This window comes from Salvia splendens, chromosome 8 (assembly GCF_004379255.2).
Source record: "Salvia splendens isolate huo1 chromosome 8, SspV2, whole genome shotgun sequence".
In the NCBI taxonomy this organism is placed as follows: Eukaryota; Viridiplantae; Streptophyta; class Magnoliopsida; order Lamiales; family Lamiaceae; genus Salvia; species Salvia splendens.
In genome coordinates this window covers 6,540,667-6,568,248 of record NC_056039.1, presented here as the reverse complement: position 1 = coordinate 6,568,248, position 27,582 = coordinate 6,540,667, and the positions used below count along the sequence as shown (strand labels likewise).

General features: G+C 39.6%; 6 protein-coding genes and 1 pseudogene across 6 annotated transcripts; 4 read left to right on the top strand and 3 right to left on the bottom strand.

Annotated features, from left to right (window-relative positions):
• Nucleotides 1-1,007: 1,007 nt before the first annotated feature.
• On the top strand, nt 1,008-5,238 carry LOC121745659 (annotated as a pseudogene).
• Nucleotides 5,239-6,195: 957 nt separating this feature from the next.
• LOC121745504 lies at nt 6,196-9,964 on the top strand. The gene is made up of 8 exons (XM_042139441.1): nt 6,196-6,595; nt 6,674-6,741; nt 7,300-7,366; nt 7,452-7,606; nt 7,704-7,774; nt 8,378-8,446; nt 8,895-8,995; nt 9,385-9,964. Exons 1-8 carry the CDS (start codon nt 6,326-6,328, stop codon nt 9,682-9,684), a joined length of 1,101 nt encoding a protein of 366 aa, XP_041995375.1. The 5' UTR covers nt 6,196-6,325; the 3' UTR covers nt 9,685-9,964.
• A 353-nt stretch (nt 9,965-10,317) lies between these two features.
• On the top strand, nt 10,318-13,275 carry LOC121742977 (peptidyl-prolyl cis-trans isomerase CYP21-4-like). Its single transcript, XM_042136138.1, has 8 exons — nt 10,318-10,507; nt 10,834-11,017; nt 11,533-11,572; nt 11,772-11,822; nt 12,187-12,272; nt 12,457-12,594; nt 12,681-12,831; nt 12,970-13,275. The coding sequence occupies exons 2-8, from the start codon at nt 10,866-10,868 to the stop codon at nt 13,051-13,053; spliced, it is 702 nt and encodes a 233-aa protein (XP_041992072.1). The 5' UTR covers nt 10,318-10,507; nt 10,834-10,865; the 3' UTR covers nt 13,054-13,275.
• A 58-nt stretch (nt 13,276-13,333) lies between these two features.
• LOC121742976 (pentatricopeptide repeat-containing protein At1g02370, mitochondrial-like) lies at nt 13,334-15,802 on the bottom strand. Its single transcript, XM_042136137.1, has 2 exons — nt 15,463-15,802; nt 13,334-14,695 (listed from the first exon to the last, which is right to left on the bottom strand). The coding sequence occupies exon 2, from the start codon at nt 14,681-14,683 to the stop codon at nt 13,478-13,480; it is 1,206 nt and encodes a 401-aa protein (XP_041992071.1). The 5' UTR covers nt 14,684-14,695; nt 15,463-15,802; the 3' UTR covers nt 13,334-13,477.
• Nucleotides 15,803-17,910: 2,108 nt separating this feature from the next.
• Nucleotides 17,911-20,330, top strand: LOC121745452 (beta-carotene isomerase D27, chloroplastic-like). The gene is made up of 8 exons (XM_042139367.1): nt 17,911-18,205; nt 18,283-18,378; nt 18,761-18,862; nt 19,297-19,396; nt 19,544-19,635; nt 19,716-19,796; nt 19,929-19,997; nt 20,090-20,330. The coding sequence occupies exons 1-8, from the start codon at nt 18,098-18,100 to the stop codon at nt 20,231-20,233; spliced, it is 792 nt and encodes a 263-aa protein (XP_041995301.1). The 5' UTR covers nt 17,911-18,097; the 3' UTR covers nt 20,234-20,330.
• Nucleotides 20,331-20,470: 140 nt separating this feature from the next.
• Nucleotides 20,471-22,798, bottom strand: LOC121745658 (DEAD-box ATP-dependent RNA helicase 24-like; the record flags this gene model as incomplete). Its single annotated transcript, XM_042139641.1, has 4 exons — nt 20,471-20,572; nt 20,690-21,083; nt 21,286-21,325; nt 21,566-22,798. Coding segments are annotated over 4 exons (1,716 nt in total), but the record flags the coding sequence as incomplete, so codon positions are not given.
• A 2,696-nt stretch (nt 22,799-25,494) lies between these two features.
• LOC121743113 (probable WRKY transcription factor 65) lies at nt 25,495-26,936 on the bottom strand. The gene is made up of 3 exons (XM_042136300.1): nt 26,651-26,936; nt 26,426-26,566; nt 25,495-26,164 (listed from the first exon to the last, which is right to left on the bottom strand). Exons 1-3 carry the CDS (start codon nt 26,725-26,727, stop codon nt 25,690-25,692), a joined length of 693 nt encoding a protein of 230 aa, XP_041992234.1. The 5' UTR covers nt 26,728-26,936; the 3' UTR covers nt 25,495-25,689.
• Nucleotides 26,937-27,582: the final 646 nt, after the last annotated feature.

The following is a 27,582-nucleotide window of genomic DNA, read 5'->3' as shown; positions in this document are numbered from 1 at the left end:
GGATGTGTAACGTGAAATATGTGGAGTGGTTTGGGTATATATATAGGCAAAACTAATAGATATTGATGAATTTGTTGGTTGGAGAGATCTTAAGGAGTGGAGATATGGGAGAAACCGTATCATATTTTGATAATTTGGATTTGTTTGATATGGGGGAAAATCTTTGTAGAATCTTTAATTAAATTTGAATTATGAAATAATTGGTGACCAAGTCAACTAGAAAAATATTTAATTTGATTAATTTGATTTTTTTTCCTCTCTCTTTTTTTTTACGGGGTGTTACAATACTGTAATTTGCTATCCCTTAGATGCATCATCTTGTACCTTACGAATTCGAATACATCTCATAACCAGTCGAATACTTATAATTTTAATAGAAAAATAATTTCAAATTTCTTCGAAATAGAAATATTTTAGGTAGACATAAAGAAGCGTATTTGAAATTTATGTAGATATAAATATGATTTTCTTAATAAGTGCATTTGAACAATTAGAAGAGCTAGTAATTATGAAATAAATACGTTACATTAACAATTAGGTGAAAATTTGCATAAAATTAGTTCATTAAATTCAGCCATGCGAAGAACAATTATTTACTAATTGCTTAATTTATGCGATCTTCACTCTCATTCCATTGGTTTCTCGGTCTTGTCGCCCGCACCTAAAATCTGGATGCTGCAATAGGAAGAAAAAAAGAGCTTGAATAAAAAAGTGAGAAAAAAAAAATTCAAAAACAGAAGATTTACTAAAAATAATACTACTACTAGTTTACACTTCACACTCCTCATCTTCTTTATAGATTTTGTTTAAAAAAATCTTGTGTGTCATGCACACCTTGGTTTTTCTTCATGGAGGCCAAGTAAAACCCCAAAAATAACAAAAGAAGATTGAAGAAAGAAGTAGCATGAGAAATTCTCCGGGCTTTACATAGAGAAAGCTTCATCGAATTCTTACATGCCAATTTTCTTTCTTTCATTATTCATTTTTCTATCCCTTTTACCCATGAAATGACATTCAACCTTCTCATAACATTATTGTTTTCATTCCTATATTCATTCCATACATCCGCCAGCCCGCTGCTCTTGACATGCGGGCCCAACAGCGGGGGCACGGATGCCACGGGCGGAAATGGGAGCCCAGCGGTAAATACCTGGTGGCGGGCGCGGGAAAATCCGCGGCCACAAAAGCCGAGGCACAAGACCCTTCTCTCCCGCCCGTCGTGCCCTACATGTCAGCCCGGATTTTTCATTCAGGGGCCACGTACCAATTTTCCCTCCAAAATTCGAGATCCCGCACGCTCCTCCGCCTCCATTTCTACCCTTCGTCGTATCCAAACGTCGACTTTTCAAAGTCCTACTTCGGCGTGGTGGCTGGATCGGTGTTGCTGCTCAACAATTTCAGCGGGCATATAACGGCGCAAGCTCTGTCTCAATCATATTTGGTGAAGGAATACTACCTGACGCCGTCTAAATCTCCGTTTCTCAACGTCACTTTCCAGCCGGCAGAAAACTCTTTTGCTTTTATCAACGGCGTCGAGGTGATTCCGGCGCCGGAGATCTTCAACGAGGAGCCGCTGCTGGTGGGCTCCTACGTCGATACCCGAACGTTCACGCATGGAGACGATGTACAAGCTGAACGTCGGCGGCCAGTTCATCCCGCCGTTGAGTGATTCCGGCTGCCTGATGCGGATGTGGTACGACGATAGCGTCTACATCTACGGCGCTGGGCAGGGCGTGGCCGTGATGGCCAACGCCAGCGTCGGTTACAAGAAGTTGCCGCCGTACACGGCGCCGTTAGATGTGTACCGGAGTTATAGATCTATGGGAGCCTACGTGGACGTTAACAAGGTGTCAAATCTGACGTGGAATTTCGAGATCGATCCTGGTTTTTTGTACCTTGTTAGGGCATCCACTACGCTGTCTCTATACTGTCTCTTAAACCTTCCCTTAACTACTATTTGAGCACTATTTGAGGGCCCACTATCCTTTTTTCATCCATCCCTTAATTAAGGGACGGAACCTGTAACGCTCCGTCCCTTAACCGTCTCTATACCGTCCCTTAATTACTATTCATTCAATTTCATTTATAAATTTTTTTTCAATCCAATTCAATTTAAACAAACACACTTTATTAAAATTAAAACAACATTACAACTTAAAATTAAAAAAAAACGAAGACATAATTAAAATTCTAAAAAAATAAAAATGACATAATTTAATCTGCTCCGCCAAAGTTTTCCCAAATGTGCTCAATTAGATCCTCTTGGAGTTGGGTGTGGGCGCTAGAGTCGCGTGTCCTTGCCCGAATAGCCAACCGTTCTTGTATAGACGGATGCGCTCCACTTCGCGGCGGACTACTTGCGGTTGAGCTTTCGGGGGATTCGGGGTCGAACCAATTTCCCGCATCGGGTCCTTCGTCTCGGACAATCATGTTGTGCAAGATTGTGCACGTATACATGATGTCGACCATGCTCTCCATGAACCACGAACGAGCCGGGGCTTTGATGATGTTGAAGCGCGCTTGGAGAACCCCGAACGCCCTCTCCACATCCTTGCGCGCAGCCTCCTGCTTCTGCGTAAAAAGAGCCTGCTTTGGGTTCGCAGGCCTGCCGCACGTCTTCATGAAGGTCGGCCACTTCGGGTAGATGCCGTCGGCGAGATAGTACCCCATTTTATACCGCCGGTTGTTGGCGACGAAGTTGATGGCCGGCGCTTACCATCCAAAACTTCGGTAAAGAGGTCGGACTGTTGGAGCACGTTTACGTCGTTGTTCGAGCCAGGAACCCCGAAGTACGCGTGCCAGATCCAAAGCCGGTAGTCGGCAACAGCCTCGAGTACAACGGTTGGGTGGGTGCCTTTGTGGCCGCTGGTGTAGGACCCCCTCCAAGCCACCAGGCAATTCTTCCATTGCCAGTGCATGCAATCGACACTGCCAAGCATCGCGGGGAATCCGTGCACTTGTTCGTGCAGGTTGAGGAGGAACTGACAATCCTCCGTGGTTGTCCTCCGGAGAAATTCGTCACTGAAGGCTGCCCGGACGCCTCTGCAGACGTTGAGCAAGCACATGCGCCCAGTGGTGTCTCCGATGTGCAGGTATTCGTCGAATATGTCGGCCGTTTGTCCAGTCGCAAGCTGCCGGATGGCTGCAGTACATTTCTGCAGCGTCGTGTGGCTGGGACAGCCGACCGCGTCGAACCCTTCTCGGAAGAACTCTTCCCTGGCTGCCAAAGTATTCACTATGTGGAGAAATAGCGGTTTCCGCATGCGAAAACGGCGACGGAAGTAGGTATCTCCCCAAATCGGGTTATCGCAGAAGTAGTCGCGTACTAACCGTGCGGCGGCTTCCTCCCGGTTCCGATTGATGTACTTTCGTGAGCGTCGTGGGGGTAGCGCGACTTCATCTGCCTCTCGTCGTCGATCTTCTTCGAGTGATTGTTCCATTAATTGACGCATTTGCTCAAAAGGATCCATATGTTTGAGTTGATTGAAGATGGAAATTGGAGTGATAGAGAGGATTTGAGAGAAATAGATGTGTGTTTGTGTTTGAAATGGGTATGAAATATGATTATTTATAGAGTAAAATATATAAAAAAAAATTATAAAACGAAAATAAAAATTTAACGGTAATATTACCGTTTGAATTTTTTTTATTTATTAAAAGTCGAATTTAAAAAAAAAATGAATTATTGCGTCATCAGTGACGACGCCCACTCGCGGGCCAGCGAGTGGGCGTCACGCACGCATGGGAACGAGACACGTGTCGCTGGCGCGTGGCGGGACAGCGCGTCCCGTCTCTCGACGAGACGGGCTACGGGACGAGACGGGCGCGGGCTAGGGACGGGATGGTCGCTGCAACGCGTCCCGCGGAGGACCCGTCCCTCCGGGACGAGACGAGAGCCCGGCGCGTGATGCGTAGTGGATGGTCTTAGGCTGCATTGGTGCGATTCGGGGATGGTGAAAGTTAATCAAAGAGTTTTCGATTTGTTCATAAACAATATGACCGCGGCTCGTGAGGTTGACCTATTTGGTTTCACTGATGCCGTCGCTACTCCGATTACGAAGGATTATGTCGTCGTTACGGAAAACGTGACTGACGCCGGTTACCGGTTGTGGATTTCATCGGCTCCGACTAATGGGACAATGCCTCAATTTATGTATGTTCTTTTAAATGGATTGGAGATTTTCAAGCTTAGTGACAACTTTGAAACCAATCTTGCCGCTCCTAATCCGTCGATATCCGATTTGATGAGGAAAGGGCATAAGATGGAGCATAAGGCTTTTGAAGAGAATGATTCCACAATCATCATAGCTTGTGGCGCGGGTGGGGCTGCCGCGGTTGGTGTCGCGGTGGCCTTGATGAAGGCAGGGAGCAACGGGGATTCGAGGACTAGTTGGTTGCCGATTTCTCGGAATTCGAATAATACTAACAACACCAAATCCTCTAGTGTGGTGGCGATATCAACAGATGCCGCGAGCAACTGTCGCTGCTTTAGCCTAGTTGAGATCATAAATGCTACCAATAACTTTGATGAGTCCAACATTATTGGAGTTGGTGGTTTCGGGAAGGTATAGATTGATGGCAAAACAAATGTCGCAATCAAGAGATCAAACACGTCTTCAGGGCAAGGAGTGAAACAAGTTCCAAACAGAAATCGAGATGCTGTCGAGGTTGAGACACAGACATCTAGTCTCATTGATCGGATTCTGCGAGGACAACGGTGAAATGATCCTAGTTTATGATTACATCATCTCTACAACGGCAACAAAACCATCCTCTCAAAATATGCATCGGGTCGGCCCGCGGGCTTCACTACCTCCACACGGGATCAAAGTACACCATCATCCACCGCGACGTCAAGAGCACCAACATCCTCCTCGACGAGAAATGGGAGGCCAAGGTGTCGGATTTCGGATTGTCAAAAACCACGTCAGCAAGGCCGTGAAAGGCAGCTTCGGGTATTTGGACCCCGAGTACTTTAGCAGGAGCGACAAGTCCGACGTGTACTCGTTTGGAGTGGTACTGTTCGAGGTGCACCTGCCGCAAGAGCAGATAGAGCTGGCCGATTGGGCCCCGCGGAATGTGAGGCTTGGGAAGTTGGAAGAGATAATAGAGCCGGAGCTGAAAGGGAGGATCTCTCTAAATTCTGTAGCGACATTCACTGACGTGGCGACGAGATGTTTGGCCGATCACGGAGGCGATCGGCCAATTGCAACAGAAATACATGGCCGGCGGAGATGATGAGTCTACTACTAGTCAACAAATATTACCACGTGATGTTGAGGAGATTAAACCTGATTATCATGACAATAGTGATCCCACTTTTTCACTCTATGTTAATGAGCAAGGTCGTTGAACTTTATGTCTACAATTCATTCAATCCCATTGCTTGCGCATTTTGTCTTTATATTACTTCATTCGAATATAATCAAAATGGATTCATTCAATCCAACCAACATAACTTTGAAATCATGAAAAATAAAACTAATCAATCATTGCAGTCATATGGTTGAAATAAAATAGGAGTCTGTATTTTATAATACTCCAGATTGATCGGCATAATTAACTAACCATGTGTTTTTCAAATTTGGTTTGAGTATAGTAATAAACAAAAAGGGGGAAGGGGGATTTTGCGGTATCAATTGATTTGCTAATAATTGAAGCGAAAATTCAAATTGCAAAAAAGTTAGAATAGTAGTGTCAATAGTCAATACATAAGTACATAATTAGAGACCAAATTTTAACTATTACATCAAAAAATAAAAGGATGAGATTTGATGTATTTTGAAAACACTGAGTTCACTAGAACACTTTATAGTGGTTATGAACTAAAACACTTTTATAGTGAACTAAACCACTTTTATAGTAAAGTTTGTTTTTCAAATTCAAAAATCCCAAACCCTTTATTATAATGGCTTTTGATTTAATCTATATTATGAATTAAAACGTCTTTATAGTTAACTAAAATGCCCTTATAGTGAATTACAAGTGGACTTCATGTTTTCAAATTACAAAAATTTTTAAAATTCGATATTAACCTTATTTTTCATTTAGTGGTTCAAATTTTTATCTCTAATTATACTACTTAAATTGAGTTGCCTGTACCACTAGTCAAATAAAATTTGGTCCAAATTTCATATAAACAATTCGAAATATGAAAACAAGAATAAAAGTGGAAAATAAAACAAATGGCGAAAATCGTCTTGGAATGTTCAACAAAACACTGCCTAAGCTAATAAACTAACGAAACCGCTGAATCAATCTCGGACACAGTGATAGTAAACGCAATTCCGCTTCCCTTTTTGAACTTTCTTCGTCCACCGCGGCGATGTTTCTTCGAGCCCAGCCTCTCGGGCTTCTTCTCATCGCGGCTGTAATGTTATTCCCGGCCCGGATCACCTCGCACCACGAATCCGGGCCGTGGCACTGCGACTCGGACGCTGGGATCCGAATCCGGTCCCAATTCCGGCCGGGCGTCATCACCGTCGACGGGAAAGTAGACGATTGGAGCGGCGTTTCCGGGTCGGATTTCGCACTATTGCCCGCTCTCGACCCCGATGCTGGCAAGGAATACAATGCTGGCAGATTAACTCTCAAGGTCTCTCAACTTACAATTGATTTTTTCCCCTTTTTGTGTGTTGGATATACTGATTTGTGAGGTTTTGTTCCTTATTAGGCAGTGCATGACGGGAACGAAGCGTATTTTATGTTGCAAATTGATGGGAATTATGCCTACACTCAAGGGTACGATTTTGAATTTTAGTTGAATTTTCTTTGTTTGTTCAGTTGTATTTGAGATTTTGGTCCATTTTGGGTTTTTTAAGTTGTGTTATACAATAGTACACTTTTGCTTGGATTTTGTTTTTCTGTTGCCTGATTTGATTTAGTACTCTTTTAGATGAAGTTACTTGTGTTTGTGACATGAGTTTGCAAATGCAGTTCAAATGTTTTATTAATTTCTCTTTATTATTATTTCTCTCAGCCCTAATATTTCTGCTGTAATGCATGTATATTTCAGTAGTGATGCCGTTTAAGTTGTGAAATGCCAATGAATTGTGTTTATACCGAGCCTCTTGTAGATTAAAGTGAGAGTCTTAATTGTGATAGCCTTACTCTGTAACCTCCATCACAGATTATGATCTCCATTTTCATGAATGGGTGAATAATCTTTGTAGGAATTGCTCTGTGTGTTTTAAGGTAGTAGTATATAATTTTGCTTAGGAATCTAATCTATTTTCCTAGACCTTATGCTCGATTATTTTTTGGTAGGGGCTGATTTCAAATCCATCTTGTCTCCTGCAGTGACGATACTAGATGCGCATCTGTTGCTCTAATGTTTCAAATTGGTGAAAATGCAACCCACCATAGAGTAAGTCTACTGTGATTTTTCGACATGTTTGGTTCTTGTTTGGCCCAATAACGTCTTCTGTACTGAGAACTCTGTCTACTGTAAGATGGGTGGCTGTGAGGAAGAACCAACTACTTGTACGAACAAGACTTGCCGAGGGCATGAAGTTGATATTGTGCACTTCTCACTTGGAACTGCTATTCCTGGAAGACTATACGGTGGAAATCCAGTCGACAACAAACAAGGATATGGAGGTGACAGGTAATGTATTTTTATGCTATTCTAATGTATATCGGTAATCACATATGATCTGTTGGATTACTAATATTTGCGTTTATGTTTTGGTCTCAACTAACAGGTTTGGTCATTTGATCGATCTTTATGGCTGGAACCCGCATTGTAGATATCTTGATGGCCTTGGCCCTTCAGGTATTTGTACTTTCCTTTTCAAATCTATGGATTTTGCAACTTTGCATTTATTAATTGCACCCTGAATCCAGATTGCAACTCATTAATATTCGAACTGTGTGCACTGATGCAAATCACCTTCAAATGTGGTTTGTTTCAGACGCTCTCCTGCTCGTACAAATTAGGCATGCAATTTTCTTGTTGCATTATCAAGGGAGTAATGTATGTAAGATGAATGTAGTTAATAACACCATCTCTAGGATAAAAAAAACTTGGATAAGAGATCCCTTGAGTTAACGAAGAATGTATGTTCTTCATAAAATATTTCGTCTGAACTCCGATTTCCCATTAGCTATTGTTGTTTTTCCATGTAGGTCGGGTGTAGAATATAGTTCTTAGGTAGTAGCAATATACCTTTCACTATGGAATGGTTGTTTTCAGTATTTTTTTCCAGTTAATAAGAAACAAATCCGCAAATTCAATTGCTTTCTCAGAACAGGGTGGCTTGAGGCATCATCATTAAATGTTGAAACTATTATGGCAACCCCCTGATAAAGTAATCTAATATACATGCATTTTATTATCATTTCTGATTACGTGTGGGTTCTATTCTGTTCATCTTAGAAAATGACACCTCAGCACAGAATGACTGGCAAGGATCATGGTGGCACAGTAGCTTGACCGACCATTCTGGTAATCTAACTGGATAAGTTTCTATTCTAACTTGGGTTTCTGTTTGCAGTATGTTATTATATTTTCTGCTATTGCATTATTTGCTTGCTATTTCAGCAAGTAGACAAATTATAACTATGCACACATGCATAAATAGATATTTTCATGTTTGATTTAGCACTGATGGAAGCCAAGTTTAATTAATTTATTGATGGTCATTACACTCTATCTGAATGTCAGTGATGTATGATGTCTACTCCATCCCATCTCTTTTTGACTTATCATTTTCATAATTTCATATATCGGGAGCTATTCTTTGTCACCTGGTGAATTGTTCAAATCAAAGGTCACCATAGGGCGATGCTCTTCTTAATGTGTCTATGCTAGAGAAGCCTGTTAATGGTGATCACAGGCAGTTTTTCACTCTTAGAAGTGGGGATGTTTTCTTACAAATCTTCTATTCAAGCAGGCTTTGTAATCGAGGACAGCCCATATGCATCAGGAGGCCAAAAAGGAACGTACTATTTTGAATTTTCAAGACCTCTGAGAACTAAGGATCATTTTCAGCAGGTACACTTAAACTAAGAGGATATTTAATGATTTGTTCCCTACTATTTGTCTAGCCCTTCACCATAACGACCATATATTATCCTTGATATATCATTTTTGGATATGTTCTACTGTATCAGAAAAGTACAGCCTAAACTAAGAGGATATTAGATGACTTGTTCCCCACAATTTGTCGAGCCCTTCAGCATAACAAGCATATGTTATCTTTGATATGTCAATTTGGATAAATTATATATCATAAACTTACAGCCTATGCCATGATCCCAATCAAAAATAGAAAAGAGGAATTTGCCAACATTTTAATCAAGCATAAAATTTTGCTTACTTGAACTACTTCATGCTCGTAACCAAGTTTTTGCTGTCTTGTAACATTGAAATGGGTTAAACAGGATGCTCAGTTCACCATCGGTAGATCAAACAAGGTATCGGCTGCATTCTGGTACCCAGAGGAAGGCAAACCATGGCACGGATCTGCTCATTACTCGGTTAGCTGTGATTGGATTCTTCTTGATTTCATATCAGCAGACAGTTCTGAGCTCACCAGCGCTCCTCAAGGCAGCTCGTGGGACTTTGCCACGACCTTCTCTCTCTTCTTCTCTGTCGTGGCCCTCTGCCTCTCCATCATTGTAGGGCATCGACTTTCTACAACCACCAGAACAGCAAACTTCACCCCAATGGAAAATCTTTAGGTTAAGCGACAAATCATGGATACATTTTAAATTTCTTTATGCACACACGCATTAGATCAGTACTACATTTTACTAGTGGTAGTCATTCTTTTTCTTTAAGGCTGCTGTTTGTTTGTTTGTTTGTTTTTTCTCTCTTTTTCCCCCTTAAACGAAATTCATGGATGGCAAATTTTGTACTCCACTTTGTAGTAGTAATACATATGTAGTCCTTCCAACTTATTTGAGAGAGATTTCAACGATTTCTTATATAAAAATCAATGTAGCAGAAGATTGTGAAGAATGTGTTTTTTCTAATTTCGAAATGTATTACTATATGTGATCTAATATTTAAAGTGGAATACGATTTTCTCATTATTTTAGTAATATTGCTAATTTTTGTTACTACTCCTACTTGTTTACCTAGAACTAGAAGTACAACTGTACAATGGAGTCTAACATTTTTTCTTTAAATTCTACTCCACTTTTCAACATATCAAAAGGTTGAACAGGATTAGGTGAAAAACGTGGAATATTTACTCATATGAATAATACGGCGTCGTATAACACCATTAGGAAAAATAAAAAATAAATTTAAATTAGGTGTCCCGTCGATATAAAATACTGAATTAATTCACTCCAGAATTTCGAATTTTCTAATTTTATATGTGAAGTACAAATTTCTCTACAGTGAAAAGGCGAAAACAAACGAACAAAATTTTGAAGTAGAATTTAAGGCAGTCGCCAAAATTCCTTGTTCGACTACGGAATTCGCCGATAATTTTGTTCGGAGATATTAGAAGGAATCTGTTCATCGTTTCTTCGCCCTAGCGTAGATCAGGATCAGGTATTTTTTCTCCTAAGAATTTTGTAAATCTTTATCTCGTTACCGGTTGATGATATTTCGCGTTCATTTTCTTAAATTTGAACTGATTGAAGCTTATAAGCATTATATGGTCGTTAAAGTTGTGAGGTTTGATGTTAATACTTTCCGAACTCTGTGTTCATATGAGGAGTGTTGATTTGTATTGCCAATAATTTCGCATGAGTTTATGCTGATTTTCGGTATCTTCGATGTGGCGTTGAAGTATGCCAGTGTTGAAATCTTAGGTTTTGTTTGTCTGCTGCCGATGCTTAGAAATTTAGTTGTTGATGCTTGATTTTGTTTTATAGAGCTTGAGATTTGTAGTTTGTGCCCGATCATAATGGCGAGGATCAAACCTCAAGCTCTCTTACAACAGAGTAAGAAGAAGAAGGGGCCGAGTGGAGTCAGTGTTGTTACAATTGCAATTTACGGCATGGTGGTGGTTGTCATGGTGTTTTTTCTTTTTGCTTCATACAGACACTGGACTCAAAGGTCTTATTTCTGTCTTCTCCTTTTACTTTTTGTTGTTTTTACATAGCTACTCATGTTGTGATGTACTACATCCTTATGTCATTGTTGCTTATTTTTTAATGCTGAGTTACCGTTTAATGACCTATTTATGATTGGTGTTTCTGAATTGAATGTAGTGGATGAGATAAATTTTTGTGAGGTTAAGTTGACCTAAGAATTAAGATGGTCTTTGTTGCTGTGAGAGTGGTTTATTTTCGTGAACTAGGTTGAATTCCTTTGGTGTTTGTAGTGTTACAGAAACAGACTCTTTGTTAAGGACATTTTGTCTTCAGTCTACTACCACATTTGTGTGGCCTTCACATGGCAAAAATTGCCCAATCGATTTCCATGAAGTAAGAACTATGAGAATGCTGAAGCAAGTGTCGGAGAAGTAGTTATAAGATTTTGTGATCCATATATTTTATTCATTCTGCTAAAAGATAAGGTCTATAAATTACATACACATCATCTTTACCTCTTTTGCTTGTCTTCATCAGGTCAGCATATCCGACAGAGGATACATTCTCAAGTACAGAGGTATAACTGAAGCAAAACGATTTCTGCACTAATAGTTTACTCTGACGATTGAAGTTCTTGCGGTGCTGCTGATTATATGGTCATAAGTTTATTTTTCTTGATGGGATACAAACTTCCCTCCTAAATCATATGCATCACTTATGCTCTTTTCTTAATTTGTTTCCATTTCTTCTGAATTTGTATTTGTGTATATTTGCAGCATGATAGTTCATTTGGAGATTCAAAGAAAACTGATATCCCCAAATATGCTGTAAGTTTCTTGATACATTTTCTGATTAATGGATTAACTGCTCAGTGGTGTAGCATCTGAAAACGATAGATTCGTTACATTAAATATTTTCATGACGCAGTAAGATTTTTGTGAAGTCTATTTGGATACATCTCACAGTTTCATAGCTGGAAATTTTATTTTTTAAGTTTCTCTTCTGATGCCAGTTATTATATAAGCACACAGTTGCTATTAACGGCATACTTTTAATGAAGTAGGCATTAAAATATCTAGTTGAGTCGCTTTCCATTACTGGCTTTGGCTGTTCTCTGCTCCCTAATTTTCAATCTGATATTTTTTAACTTTTCTTTGCCTTTCCTGAGATATCTTACACATGCGTTAACAGGTAATACAAACCTCAAAAGGCTCGGTTACTGTGGAACTCTACAAGGAAGGCTCTCCTGAAGTTGTTTATGAATTTGTTCAGGCGTGGTATGTTCCCTGCTGATAACTCGATAAACAAATTGCTATTAATAACCTGCTAAAGTTATGTTACTTGCTCTTATGTTTGTAAGCACAATTTACCCAAGTTGCTAATTAATCCATTCCGATCTGCTACAACATTTTCTGAAATCTCAGTGTGGTGCATGATTTCATTGTCCATTATAATTTTCAGCCAAAATGACCGCTTCAAAGGAATGCTCTTCAATCGTGTAATAAAGAACTTTGTAATTCAAGGAGGTGATGTCAATAGACCCGGAACCACTGAAGATTGGACTTCTAGGGGAAAGCATTACAATCAACTCGATACAAGGTCAGCCTTATGCAAGATCTTGCGTGCTCTCTCAAAGTCGACTTACTCTCATAGGCCACATCTACTGATATCGTATGTTTTTGTAGCCTTAAGCATGAAGCATTTATGCTGGGCACTTCCAAGACAAAACCTGATGGTGAGGGATTCGATCTTTTCATTACAACAGCACCTATCCCTGATCTAAATGAGAAAATTAATGTATTCGGACGTGTTATTAAGGGTGAAGATGTAGTCCAGGTAATATCTTTTGCCTACTACTCCATAAAAACTTCACTCGCTCTAGTTTTTGTTTCTTGGGCGAGCTAATCAAAGGGCTTTGTTATACAACGACGGTGCCATTCACTTTAACTGCCTTACTCTAATGGTTATGATCAGGAAATCGAAGAAGCGGACACAGACGAGCATTATCGTCCTAAAGCCCCCATAGGGATCACAGACGTCACCTTGAAAACAGAATAAGTAATGAAGGCCGAGTGTTTTGTTATAGCGTAGGATAAAACCATATGAGAATTAAAGCTCTCATTCCCCACCTACGACATTCATTACCTGCTCTGTTTAGCTTCACTTTTTATAATTTTGATTCTTTTTACTTCTTTTGTATACAAGTTGGCGTTGGAGGCGTTTTGTATATCATTTGTGTCTTTAAATCGGATATTGGTATAGTAACTAGTTTCTCATTCATTTAGGCAACTAATTTAAGCTTATATCGTCTCATATAGTCATATTCTACATACAAAAAGATGAAAACGCAAGACTCCAATTTCTTTTTTGCTTAATGAATGCATAATTCTTTAATTCTACAGAATTAAAATCGTATAACCAAAAAAGTTCCTACACAAAATTGAGAATGGATGGTAAGAGGTTTATTTGTCAGCATTTTTCATTAAAGAGAAACGCTTGCAATCAAGTTGTCAAGCTCACTGCTTATTTCAACTCCATCCCTCTCGATCCTTGCACGTACATTGCATAATTTTTGGCCCGCACCGGCATATATATGAAGCAACGCCTCGTAAAAATGGGTGTCGACACAGTTTATCCTCTTCATCAACTCATAAAATTCCTCAGCGCCCTCTACATCGCTCTCTAATTTGAAGCACTCCAAGAATCTGTCTATGGTGTCTCGCCTTGGTTTCCACCCATTGTTGATAGCTTCGGACGTAACCTTTTCCATGAGCTTCATAGCCTGCTTCACGCCATGCCTTCTCAGGTCGAGATTCACCACTGTTTCAGCGGTATAGAAGAATTTATCTTCTGATTTTTCGAGCATGCCCCGTAGAACTGCCTCAGCTTCTTCACGCCTGTCGTGCCTCAGATACACACCGAGGACTGTACAGGGCAACCTAGCATCATAACTGGAGAAAACTTTCTCCCACTCCTCAAAGCATTCCTTCAACCCACCGATGTCATTGAGTTTATCAAGAGTCCGGATCATGACCAGATAGCTCATGTTCCAGATCACTTTATGGGCAGACTTCATTGACTTCCAAATACGATGGACATTTTCAAGATCACCCATTCGAGCATATATGCTTATCATGAAATTGTACGCATCAAGTTCATGGTTACCCATCTCCTCGAGAACTTTCAGAGCCATCCTAGCCTTTTCATGATCTCCAGCTTGGACGTAGATATTCGCCAAGTGACTATATGTCGTCCAGTTAACTAGCTTCCTGTCCATCTCCTTCAAAACTCTTTCCACTCCCTCAAAATCATTCAAATACGAATAGCTGCTCATCAGCAAGTTGCACGTAAACGTGTTGGGCTCAATATTCGCCTTCTTCAGTTCTTCCCCCAAGCGTATTGCTTTCTCTGGCTGTTTTAAACTTATATGCATCATCATGAGATGGTTAAAAGACACAGGTGATTCTATCATGTTTTGGTCAACCATTTTCCTGAAGAGATCTAATGCTTTATCATCCATCTTCTCAGTACAATAGCAATTTAGAAGTGATCCGTAAGTGCATTCCACCCTTCGAGAAGGAGGCAGGTCGTTGAAGTACTTTTCTGCTGCAGCTATACCCTTAACTTTGGCAACCGCAGCAAGATGAATCGCATTGTCTTTGGGCTTGAGAACAAACTTCTGAGCCATCCATTCCCCAACCTAGATGTGTGGTGATGCACAAAAGAAATTGTCTCAACTCGCAAACAATCCATAGATAAAGGATAAGAAGATTTTACGATCACACATATTTACAGGACAGAAAACAAACAATGTTAAGTTTTTCAGGGGTGGATGATGCTGAAGATGAACGCAGTCAAGATAACCATGTCTTCTTGTTAAACAATCAGCTTAATTCTTCATATACAAAAATCAAGCCAAACCAAGAAATAATATTGCATAAGGACAACCAGGTCAGAACTGAGCGTCATTTACTATTTAGTGAGATTCGAATACAAGACATCGGCTCGTGTAAAATGGCCTAAAAAAGCTCGAACACAAGACATGACACCATCTTAAACGTACCTCAAAGCTTAAGAGAAGTATCATTTTACTTTCAAATTCCAAGACATTAAGATGAACATTACACTTATTAGCATAGATTCTCAATGTAAGCAGCATATATTTAGATGACATAGTTATAGTCTAAAACTCAATGATTCTAAAATCTCTATCATCATCTTCAAAAAACACCGAAACGCAACAGGAATTCTACACATTCTTTTGTCGAAACAGTGCGAATACAAAACAGAGATACAATTACAAATACGGAAATGAATATAAGGAAGGAAGTTCAACCAGCAAATTAGCAGCAAGACAATCTGTATAAAATTAAGATCATGTTTAAGAAAGAGAAGTCTATAAATTCCCCTCAAATGTTAGGTTGCGATCATAGAAATGTAGTTTTACGACGAATATGCATTGCGCACCTCGAGAATGTGGCGGTATCGTTTGAATCTGCGGAAGTCCTTGATACAGTTCTCCAGCTCAGATTTCTTGACGATTCTGCCCTCTTCGTCAATGGCACGCGCCACCTCTCCATCTGTATTCCCCAGAGCAGACAGTCTCTTGAATAAACTGAGGTCCTGCTGCGGCGTTGTAGGTTTGGCAGAGAAAATCCGCACCAAAGCAGAAGCAGCGGCGCCGGCTCAGGCTCGAGACCTGGGATTCGCCATGATTTAATGAATACGGGTGTCGACTTGCTCGGAGAGGGTGGGTTTTACTCGGCTTTTTCACTGTTCAGATGGAAATAGGGGGCATTCGCTGATATTCGACATTATTCTACACATTTAAATACATATCTTGGAAAATGGAGATACAGGGTAAATATCAGTATATCACGTCAAAAATTATTTTTGTTTTTAGTATAAACACAAAATGGTGTCGATTTTATAATAAAATTTGATATTTTATATGTATTGCAAACCAAGTAAACGAAGATGAGCTCAAACCGAATACCCTCAATCACAAAACACACCCTCTCTGCTCATGTTCAATTTTGGGGTAATTACATATTTCATACAAAATGTTTTATCTTTTTTTCGATTTAATATAAAAAGTATTAAGTTTACATATTTCATACAAAAAGTTACATTAGTGTTTTAAATTAATACATTCCGCTAAGTCCCTACTAACACCGTTACTTTCAATTACATCATACATACACAAAGTTTCATCAATGTTTCAAATTTGTACAAAATGTTTTAAATTAACATTTCCATTAATTATTTCAAACACAATTTATTACTTACAAAAATGAAAAACACATAGAACAAAAATCACCACTATTCACCATCAAATTAACGAAATGCATTTTATTGTCGAAGCTTTCTCATGTAACAATGAAGAATACAACTAAAAAGATATTGAATCTTTTTATAAAAATTAAATATTGACTTATTGACTATTTGAAGCTCAAATAAGCCATTTTGTAAAGATTAAATATGGACTTATTTTATACTTTGTTCTATAAAGAATATAATAAAAAAATAGAGTATATTGAGAGATAGAATTTTTTAAACCACGATCAATTGCTGGAAGAATTGATGTTGACTGTTATTTTTTAGAGTGATTAATTGTATTAAATCTCTGATTATTCTTTTATTATGATGATAAGTTGGACAAATTATAAACTAACTAAAGGTGTTTAAAATATTTAACGGAATATAATAATTTGAAACACTAATGTAATTTTTTGTATGAAATATATAAACTTAATACTTTTTGTACTAAATTGAACAAAGGTAAAACATTTTGTATGAAACATATAATTACCCCTCAATTTTGTGCTCAATAGAATAGTGTGTTTTAAATTTTTAATATCACAAATATAGGAATTTCTATACAGGAAATTGGAAATTATTTAAATAAATGTGAATTGTAAAAGGAAGTGGTAGGATCATGAATATTTATTCTTTTTAGTCCCCAAAAAAAGTCATATTTTACAATTTACTCCGTCTAACAAAATTAGTCTAATTTTTATTTAGATTTTTTTCCCCATAAATTAGACTATTAAGATGAGTATTATTTTTCACTAACATTACTTAACTATTTTTCTCATTCTAGTCATAGTACCATATTTGATTAATTTTATAGTATTAAAATCCGTACAATTTCCAAAGTCCATTTTTTATGACTTAGGGGAATATGATTTAGAGCATCCACATCCCAGGCCATGGAAGGAGTCGGACTGCACCTAGGGTCTGGGCGGGGGCTCAACGCGTTGGAGGTGGATTGAGGTGGGCCGGGCCTGGCCAAGCCACGTTCGTTGCCCTAGCCTAGTTGTGGCCTGGCTTGGAGGTCCACCGGGGTTGTGAGCGCACGGGCCGGTCGACCGGAAGTAATATTTTTTAAATTCAATTTTTTCTCTATAAATTCATTCTACAATATTTTTCATTTGTATTCTAGGTTTTTTTTTGTTTTTATTTTTTAGGAATTGTAATTTTTGAATTTTTAGAACTTGTAATTTTTAATTTTTAGGGTTTGTAATTTTTAATTTTTCGAATGAACAATGAGATTTTCTTATTATAATTGTTTATCGTTTTCAATTTTACGACAAAAATAGTTAGTATTGGCTTGTCCTAGGAGCGCAGGGGGTGGAGGGTGGCTTGACGCAGAAAATAACAAAAAAAATGAGATGGCAAAGACTTGTGACGTGACTCTAGTCGGGGTTGTGAATGCTCTTAGGCTATTTCGTGGCTGAACTATTAAGAATCTAAGATTATTTGTAAAAATCTTTAAAAAACTGATACTTTAACAAATGAATCCAACTGATTATTTATGGTCCAACTATTTATGTTTTTATAAGAGAATCTGTGCTTAGTACTTAATTGTCATTTATTAGGACAACCGTTCTGAGTGGCCTCTCTAAAAAGAAGATAATAGCAATGTTTTGCATATTTTGTCATCATATTATAATTCAATTTTATTGGAACTCGGCTGAAAGTATAAAAAATTATTGAATTTATGGAGGCTCAAGCGGCATATTTCCCCATATTATCATATTCACCACGATTTTGATTCTGCTCCATTACAAGTCAGAGCTGAGGATCGTTTTTTCCGGCTATGGCGTTTCTCGGCCGCCCCTGCCCACTCATCTCACTTCCTTCTCTCCACTCTCCTAAAACCGGCCACGCTGTTCTAATTTCTCGCTTCTCCACCCGATCGAATTCTGTATGCATCAGCTCCTCAGTTTTTTTCACTCAATTTTAGGGAATCTAATTTTTTCCCCCGATTTCATTTCGATGCAGCTAGAAGCAGTTGAGTTGAAGACTTCAAGGAAAGAGTATTCGCCTGGAGTGATTGATGATGTCTTTTTGAACGTTTTTCGCAGTAAAATGGCTCAGGTTTAAATACGCTGCTATCTCTAGTTTCAAAAAACAGAATTCCTTCTTCTTTGGGGTTAATTAAGTAATGGAGTAGTACTAATTGAAGAAGTCTCTGTTGATTTTTTAACTATATCATGAACTTTTAGTTATATGGGAGTTTTGGGAGTTTTGGATTGAAATTAGGCTCAAGATCTAACTGAAAACTGTAGGAGTAAACGAATAACACTGAGAAATATATATTAAAACTGAATGTGGTGATTATAAATTAGAGTAGATTTTGTGAATTGTTTAGAGTAAGCGTTTTGTTTTTTTATGATGGTTGAATGATTGATTCTCAATTCAGTAGTGTTATTAATAGGTCATTTCCAAATGAATGAAGCTTAGTATTATTGATTGGCAGGAGATTGGTTGGGATTCTGAGAAACCTGGATATGATGGATTGATTGATGTTGCTCATCGGATAATGGTTGGGCGATCCAACTCTGAAGCCACAGATGCTGCGGTATCAACTTCTTTTTCCATTTTTCATTGCCAGAATTGCATTTCTTGTACTTGCAGTTTCATATCATGGATGCAGATATGATACGAATATTGTAAATTCGTCTATGTTTTCTTGCTGTGTATATCGTTCTTGTATTAGAATGAAGTTTGCTACCTCGCTTTCTGACTTGAATTCTTCAATTTAGAGAAGTTAAACTCAACTCTTAAGCTAGAGTTTCTTTTTCTGGTGTTTTGGTATGCAGTTATGTTTCTGAGTTTAGTAGCACGATATTAGTTCATACACCAACGTGTTCCTTTTCGACATACATTATACTCATTCTGTTTCAAGGCATAAGATTGAGTAGGAGTGAAGCAAGAAAATTCTTATGTATAATTAGTTTCCTAGTGCAGTTCCTAGTCTATGAGAGAAATATGATGCTGTGAATGTTATTGTAGGTGCGGATATTAAGAGCATTGTTCCCTTCATGGCTGTTAGAGCTCTACAAAAAGCTTATTTCACCTATTGCTGGGGGAAAAGTTGCCTCTGTGATGGTTGGTGAGTGTTTCTGAATTCACGAAGTTTTGTTTTTAGCTAAAAAAGGAAATTGATCACTTGTGGTGGGACAGAGGGAGTCTGTTCCAATTTTAGAGCAATCTTAGTTGAGTTACTGAATGGTTGCTTTTTCTGTTGTGTTTCTGTAAGCAAGAGTGACTGCACTTTCGTGTCAATGGCTCATGGGAACGTGTACTGTCAACTCTGTCGAGATGCCCGATGGATCTTCATGGCCTAGTGGGGTAATACTGCTTTTTTTTCTTAAGTAGGTGTTTAGAGTCTGGCTCGATCTGACTCTATTGAGGCTGGTAATGTTTTGTAGGTCTTCGTCGAGAAATGCAAGTATTTGGAGGAGAGCAAGTGCGTTGGTGTGTGTATTAACACTTGTAAACTCCCTACACAGGTTCATAACAGCTGCTTCTGCTTCGTAACCTTAAAATGCTCAATCCATCCATCATCAGTTTGGATGAAAAGATCTGAATTTTGAATTTTGATTTGTTATTTTTTTAAGTTGATTTTGTTGTAATTATTGTAGACCTTCTTCAAGGATTGTATGGGAGTTCCTTTAGTGATGGAGCCCAGCTTCAGCGACTATAGCTGTCAGGTAACTTGCCTTTTCATCAATAGTTGTTTGAATTTGGAATTGAAGAACTTATTCAAAGAACTACTGATAAATTGGGATAATTGTCGTCACAGTTCAAGTTTGGGATTAACCCTCCTCCACCGGAAGATGACATTGCACTCAAAGAGCCATGCCTTCAAACATGCCCTAAAGCTATTCGACGGATGGAGCTTAACAGTGCCAGTGCCACCGTTGTTTCAACGTGTCCGAAGGCTTAGTAGCCTCAGACATGCTCATAGTGCATTATGATGCAAACTGAAACACATGTATACAATTCAACATATATTTCTCCAATATCAAATGAAATTCATCAAATCGCCAGCAAAAACCTCCCACATAAGTTTCTTTGGAAAATGTTCACTTTTGAACCACATAACATTGGAATGATGATGATGATACACACAGCGCTCACTGATAATTACGTATAAGGAACTTTGCTAATACATTGTATCGATCGAGGAATGCACTTACAAGAAATACAAACTTCTTCTTGCAACAAAATCATGCACTAACGATCCCAGCCAGAGGGCCTTCGTCTTTCTCTTGCTTTGTTGTCTCTGATAGCAGCACATAACAGAAAGCAAGTCAATTTGGGAACAAATGAAGGCAAATTAGCAAGGGTTTTATAAAATGGATATAAAAACTACATTTCAGCTTCAGCATTAGAGTGCTACCTTTCAGAATGTGTCTGCTTTCTAATTTCTCCCGAGTTTGGGGTATTATTTGACGCAGATGTTGTAGGTGTCACACTCTGTACTTTTACAGGAGGAATATCACCCCCAATAGTCCCACCGGATACAAAGCCACGTAAAACAGGCCGATTATTGGGCCGTGAACCTGAATTGAATTGATCCTGGGAAGTTGATGATGCAGGTACGAAACTGCTTCTAAATTGTGCCATTGCCCCTGTCCTCAGCGAGTTAACTGTCGCAGAACGACTAGGTGCAGGGGTTAATTCAGCCTTTGATTCGGTATTATACCCAATGCCCAAACCGAAGTCCACACCACGAACTCCTCTGCCACCGCCACCACCACCACCACCTCCCCTTCCTTTAGCTCTTTTACCACCTGCATTGTTTTATGCTCTTTAAAATAATGATATATGATATGAGACACAATATGACAGGAACTTCACTGACAGAAATGGATTCCTAAATGGACACTCGAGAGAAAACATCATTTTATTCCCGAAATCCAAACTATCAAAGAAACTGTTGGAACAACATATTATGAAAATCATGAGCATTTTGCATATATAGAATTCCCATACCTCCTTTTCGTGCATCACGTTTTGATCTGAACCGCCCATCCTGTAATGCACACAGATAATATCAATTAAAAGGTAAATCATAATATTCAGTTGAACACAGACAAGAGTGTAAAAGGTCCAGCAGTACTGAACATAATCGTGGAGACAAGTGATGCCTTCTTTCTATTCTAGTTTTCAAAATGTAAGTAAATATGAGTATTCAAGCAGTTCCAGAAAACACAAAACATGAAGTATTTTCCTCCATATTACTCAATAAGGCATAAATTAAACCGTCAATTACCTTCATAGCAAGATCCATGAGCTCTGGGGATACATTTTGACCAGCAGCAATCAAACTGTTAACTAGTTCACCAGCAAATCTTGCCTCCTTTTGCGTTATCAGGGTGTACGCAGTTCCATCTTTATCCCCTGCACGACCTGTCCTTCCGATGCGATGTACATGCATGTCCATGTCTTTAGCTATGTCAAAGTTGACTACAGATTTAATGGATTTGATATCAAGACCTCGAGCAGCAACATCAGTTGCAACAAGTACATGGTATATTCCAGACTTGAATTTTTGTAATATCTCCATACGAGAAGACTGATCCTTATCACCATGAAGTGCTGCTACCTTAAGACCTCCCTGAAGCAGTTGTGCTTCTACTTCATCAACTGCCGCCTTCTTTGAGGCAAAGACCAGAACATCACCTTCATCTATCATTACAGGAAGCTTCTCGAGAAGCCAGGGCAACTTTTCTGCATCTGATGGCATCACGTGGACAATTTGGGTAATATCCTCATTGGCCATACCCACCTCTCCTACAGTTACTCTCACAGGATCGGATAGAATCTCCCTAGCAAGCTTTTCAACTTTTCGAGGCATAGTTGCTGAAAAGAGTAATGTTTGACGGTCTGGCCTTATTTGACCCACTATTGACCTTATTTGAGGCTCAAAACCAAGATCAAACATTCTATCAGCTTCATCAAGTACTAAGTAGGTTGCCCTCAGCATGGTCAGCGCCTTCATTTTAATCATGTCTATCAATCTCCCTGGAGTAGCTACAACTATCTCACACCCTGCCTTCAGTTCCTTGAATTGATCAAGCTTCGACATCCCACCATAAACTGCAGCCACATGGATACCACAAAATTTGGAAAACTTCTTAGCTTCCAAATATATTTGATGAGCCAATTCCCTGGTAGGTGCACAAATCACTCCAATGGGGCCTTCTTCTTTAGCTAGCTTAGGTTGATCCTTAGTATGGACTATCATAGGAAGCACAAATGAAGCAGTCTTTCCTGAGCCCGTTTTTGCTATTCCAATTATGTCTCTTCCAGAAAGCACAATAGGTAAAGCTTGGCACTGTATTGGTGTAGGCTTTTCATATGCTTGTTTTGCTATTGCTTTCATTAGTTCCACAGAGAATCCACAATCTTCAAAAGTCTTAACAGGTCGTGGTACATCGAAACCAGAAACACGGATAGCCAAGGTCTTCCTGTATTCCGCAACATCCTGCTCACTCATACCTGACAAAATAATCAACCAAATGTTTTTTTATAAATATTTAAACAAAAGAGCACATGTTTTTTCATGTATACTTGATAGTCTAAAAGCCACCAGGCTTCCACTACACCATCAGGCCAATTTGCAGGCCAGCCCAGAATATAAAGCGGAACTCCGCCATCGCCATCCGCTTCGCATCCTCCATGGTCTGGCCGCTGGTAAGCATGCAACCGTTGTTCTCGTATAGGCCGACAAATCGGGAGACAACGGTCTTCAGTCGGTCCCATGTCTTTCGGCATTCTCCAGCCATGTGATACCTTCCATTCGCCGGTTTAAACGAACAATAGGCTTGGGAGATACGTTTCCACATGTTGTCGATCCTCTGGTTGCTCGAGCGAATGGGATCATCGCAGACATTGATCCAGGCTTTTGACAAAGCCACAAACTCCTCACTCCACACGGTCCACCGTGTCTCCTCGTAGTCGTCATCCACCTCAGCCCCCGCCTCCTCCGCCCCAGCCCTCGACTGCGAGGACTCACCCGCCACCCCGTTGCCCTTGCCGCGGCCCCTGCCTCTACCCTTGCCTTTCTTCAAACCACCCCGACGGCCTGTAGACGGTGGACTCTCAGTGGGAGGCACCCTAACCGGAGATAGACCCAACTCCTCCAGTGAGAAAGTCTCAGCAGAAGTGTACTAAGACTCCAGTGGAGTACAAGTCTGGGATGCCCTTGTAAAGAAATCAATAGTGTGGCGATAGACATTGTCCCCGGGTGACCCTGCAGTGGCCGGCTGCCCCTGCATCATCCTGCTCATCTGAGTCATCATCTGGGGCATCATCCCGCTCATCCAGGCCGTGCCGGCACTCATGCTCGCCATTTGGGGCATCATCCCTGCCATCTGGGGCCAAGCGTACATGTTATAGTACTGTAGCGGCATCACCCCCGACATCTGGGGCATCATCCTCGGCATCTGGACGCCCGTTCCACTTCCAACCGAGAACGAGGGTGTTTGTGTTTCGCTAGTGGCTGGTGAGTTGTTGTCGTGGTGCTCCATTTATCTTGAATAGAAATGAGAGTAGAGAGATAGAAACTCGTTAATATAAGTGGTGCAAATGAAAATGAACTGAAACGAGCCGTATATATAGAGTTTTTTTTTAAAAAAAATAAAAAATTGCTCTCGTCCGTCGGACGCCCACAATAGCGGACGAGACGACGGACATCGCGATGGACGAGCGCAAAAACCGACGGACGAGAGGTCGTCCGTGAGCGGGACGCCGGTCTTAATAGTGGACGAGCGCGACGGACGAGCGGCTCGCCGGTCGCTCATCCTCTGGCTCATCCACTATTGTGGATGTTCTAATACTCCATATAGTGGCTATCAGAATAGGGAAACATGTCCCACTTTCCTACTTTAGTTATCGTAAGAATCCAATCGTGTGCTCATTGTGCTGTTGTGCCCCCCACCAAATCCCAAACACTAGTACTACTGTTTTTTCAAACAGTTCAAATTATCATTATTTTTAATTCTACAATGAATTTGTGAGAGCATCCACAACGCGCGCCGCCCGAGTTCCGTGTTTCGTGCCGGAGGAACGAAACGGGTGCGCGACGCGTTGCGAACATGCGTTCCGTTCCCAGGCCGTGCCGTGTGCCGTCGTCGCGAGACGCGGCACGGCCTGCGTCGCCACGCGCTTCGGCGACGTGGCGCGCCCCTGCGTCGTGCGTGACACCCATTCGCCGGCCCGCGAGTGGGCGTCGCCATTTATGACGCAATAAATCTTTTTTTAAAAAAATCGAATTTATAAAAAAAAATTAAAAATGTGTAAACGGTAATATTACCGTTTTATATCCGTTTTTTTTCTTTTTTTTTTATTTTGTACTCTATAAATACTCCTAATTCATCCTCATTTCAAACACAACTACACATCTATTCTTCCTAAAATCAACTTCATTTCCTCTCCAATTTTCATCTAACATCTCATCAAAAAATGTCCGGCGACGGCAACTCCGACGGTGGCGGCTCCGGCGGGTGGGATCTCAACACGTTTACCGATTGGGGTACCATGTTTAATTTTCTTTAAATTTGTATTTTAAATTATGCAACGTTTAATTTTTTAGGATTTTAATTGTGTGTTTTTTATTTTTTAGAATTTTAAGTTGTAATTTTTTTATGTTGTGTGTTTTTTAATGAAGTGTGTTTGTTTTAATTGAATTGAGTTGGAAATAAAAATAAAAAATGAAATTGAATGAATAGTAATTTAAGGAACGGTTAAGAAACGGATAAGGAACGGAGGATTGCAGGTTCCGTTCCTTAGTCAAGGAATGGAGTTAAAAAGTACAGTGGAGCCCGCAAATAGTAGTTTAAGGAACGGTGGGGGAACATCGTAGTGGATGCCCTTAGGGTTCAACATCCAAACTCTATAGTCAACTTTTGTGTATTAAAAATGTTGTCCTGTGATGGGTTAACATAATTTTGTATGGTTAAAATTTGAGATATGGAGTAGTGGAGTAGTATTGATATTTAATCAAAAAGAGAAAAAAAAAAGTGAATATTATGAGGTGAGTCTTGTGCAGATGCTAAGTTTGGGTGTAAAGACGACAGACAGATGAAAAACCACTTCATAAATTATCTACTTTTAGTCTGTCTCGTTTTTCGCGTGCAACAATGCCATATCTCGAGACAATGGTTTCTACTGCAAATACTTAGCAGCACAAACAAAATATTGCGACAACAATACTAATTCTAATTAAAATTAAGGATGATTTAAATAGATAGTCCGCTCGCACGTGTAAAACTGGGGCAGAAAATGGAGCCAACGCAAACTACACACTTTTCCTTTTTCCATATGAACATACACATACTACTACTAAGCAAACATTTTTCACCTAAAAACACACACACATACACACACCACTTTTCAAGATAGATTTACAGCAATCCTTTCCTCACAGAAACCGCTCTTCATGAAAGCCGTGAAGAAGGAGGAAGTGGGCAGCTCCTCGAGCTCGTCGTAGAAATCATTCTCCTCCGATTTCAGCACCTCGCAACCCAGATCCTCCTCCTCCTCCTCCTCCTCCTCGTAGCGCACGCCGGGTGTTTGAAGAATTTCCTCAAAGGGATTTCCGCCTCCGGAATTCGGTGGTGGGGATTGGGGGAATTGAAGATGCTCTCCGGAATTCGGCGGCGGGGCTTCGATTTCGTCTGGGTTTGTCTCTAATTCCTGCTCTTGTTGTTGAATTGGAGAGTGATTGGTGGGGAGAGAGAAAGGTGCAGGGTCTGGATGGTTGTGGGTGGAGGTGTAAGTGATGAGCAGCATCGATGCATCTGTTTTGCACCTCTCAACTTGCTTCTTCGCTGAGCAGCCCTTTGATGTGCTGCATCTGTAGTACCCTCTGCATGCAGAGTTGTACACCTCCATTCTCAATTAGTCTGCATTTACTAGGTGACTTAGGAGAAAAAAGATGTGATTACTAGTTTTGATTTTCAAGACCCTTCAAACAAGGGTTTTGAATTTCACTCACCAATATGCATGTTTTGTGTGGAAAATCAAGAAAGTTGTACTACAAGACAGCAAGTACAAGGTAATAAATGGAGGGGGTGAAACAAGATTATGTGTATGTGTGTGAGAGAGAGAGAAAGAGAGAGAAATGAACCTTGGATAAGGAGATCCTTTAATGGGTTTTTGGCCATATTTTCTCCAAGACCAACAATCAGATGGAGGCCCTTCATTTCTCTGCTGTTTCTTACTATTTCCCTCTATTTTTACAGCAACCACAACTCTTTCACCCATCTTCCTGCAGATAAGTTGACACCCCTAAGAAAGTTTCCAACTTCAAATTAAAAACAAAATTTTGACATGTATGTGTAGAAATAGTGACCTTTTCTTGCTTGCATGTGTGTGATCTGCTGCTGAAAGACTCTGATCATCATTTTCTTGCATGTTCCCTTCTCTCATTTTTCAGTGTAGATGGGAGATGGAAGGGTGATCACAGAAAGAGATATTTTGGTTTTGGAAATGGAGAAGGAGAAACAGAAGCAATAAAAAGACACGGGGAAATGAATCAAGAATCTCACACTAGCTAGATAAGAGAGAGAGAGGAGAGAGAGGATAAAAACCCACAAGTTGCTTTCTATCTTTCTTCACTCAATAAATAAACACCTATAAAGATCCTTCACACAACACACCATATCCACATACTTTGATCACAGTGATAATATAACTTTTCCACACCACCCAACTTCCTCAATCAGAGTAAAAACCACACTGTTTCAATATGATATTCACATTTAATAGTAGGGACATGTTCTTTAATAGGATGATATACTTGTTGCACTAATATTTTCGTACGTAATTGAAAGTAGTAATCCCAATTTCATGTTCACCTGTTTGATTATGTGTGTGTGTGTGTGTGTGTGTGTGTGTGTGTGTGTGTGTGTGTACAAATGAGGTCGATCATAATTACGTGAAACTAGGGATATATTGGAATGTTTGAGAAGCTATTAGGGGTATCCAAGATTGTCGGCGGTTTTTCCTATTGAATTTATTAATACTTAAACTAAAGAGATACTACTTGATTTTATAAATATCCATATTTTATCATACCAGAATTTGCCCAAAGTTTATAGTAATTTTTACGACCAATATCCTTAAACTAAATAAAATGTGTATAAAGTAGTTAATGACTAAGCATTTTAATAACCTTGGCAGTTGGCACTTATTCGCTATAGGTAATTAGGATAGTTAATAAATTTATTATGTCATAATATCTTAATAAATAGAAATACAAGACCCTTTAGAGCATTAGCAATG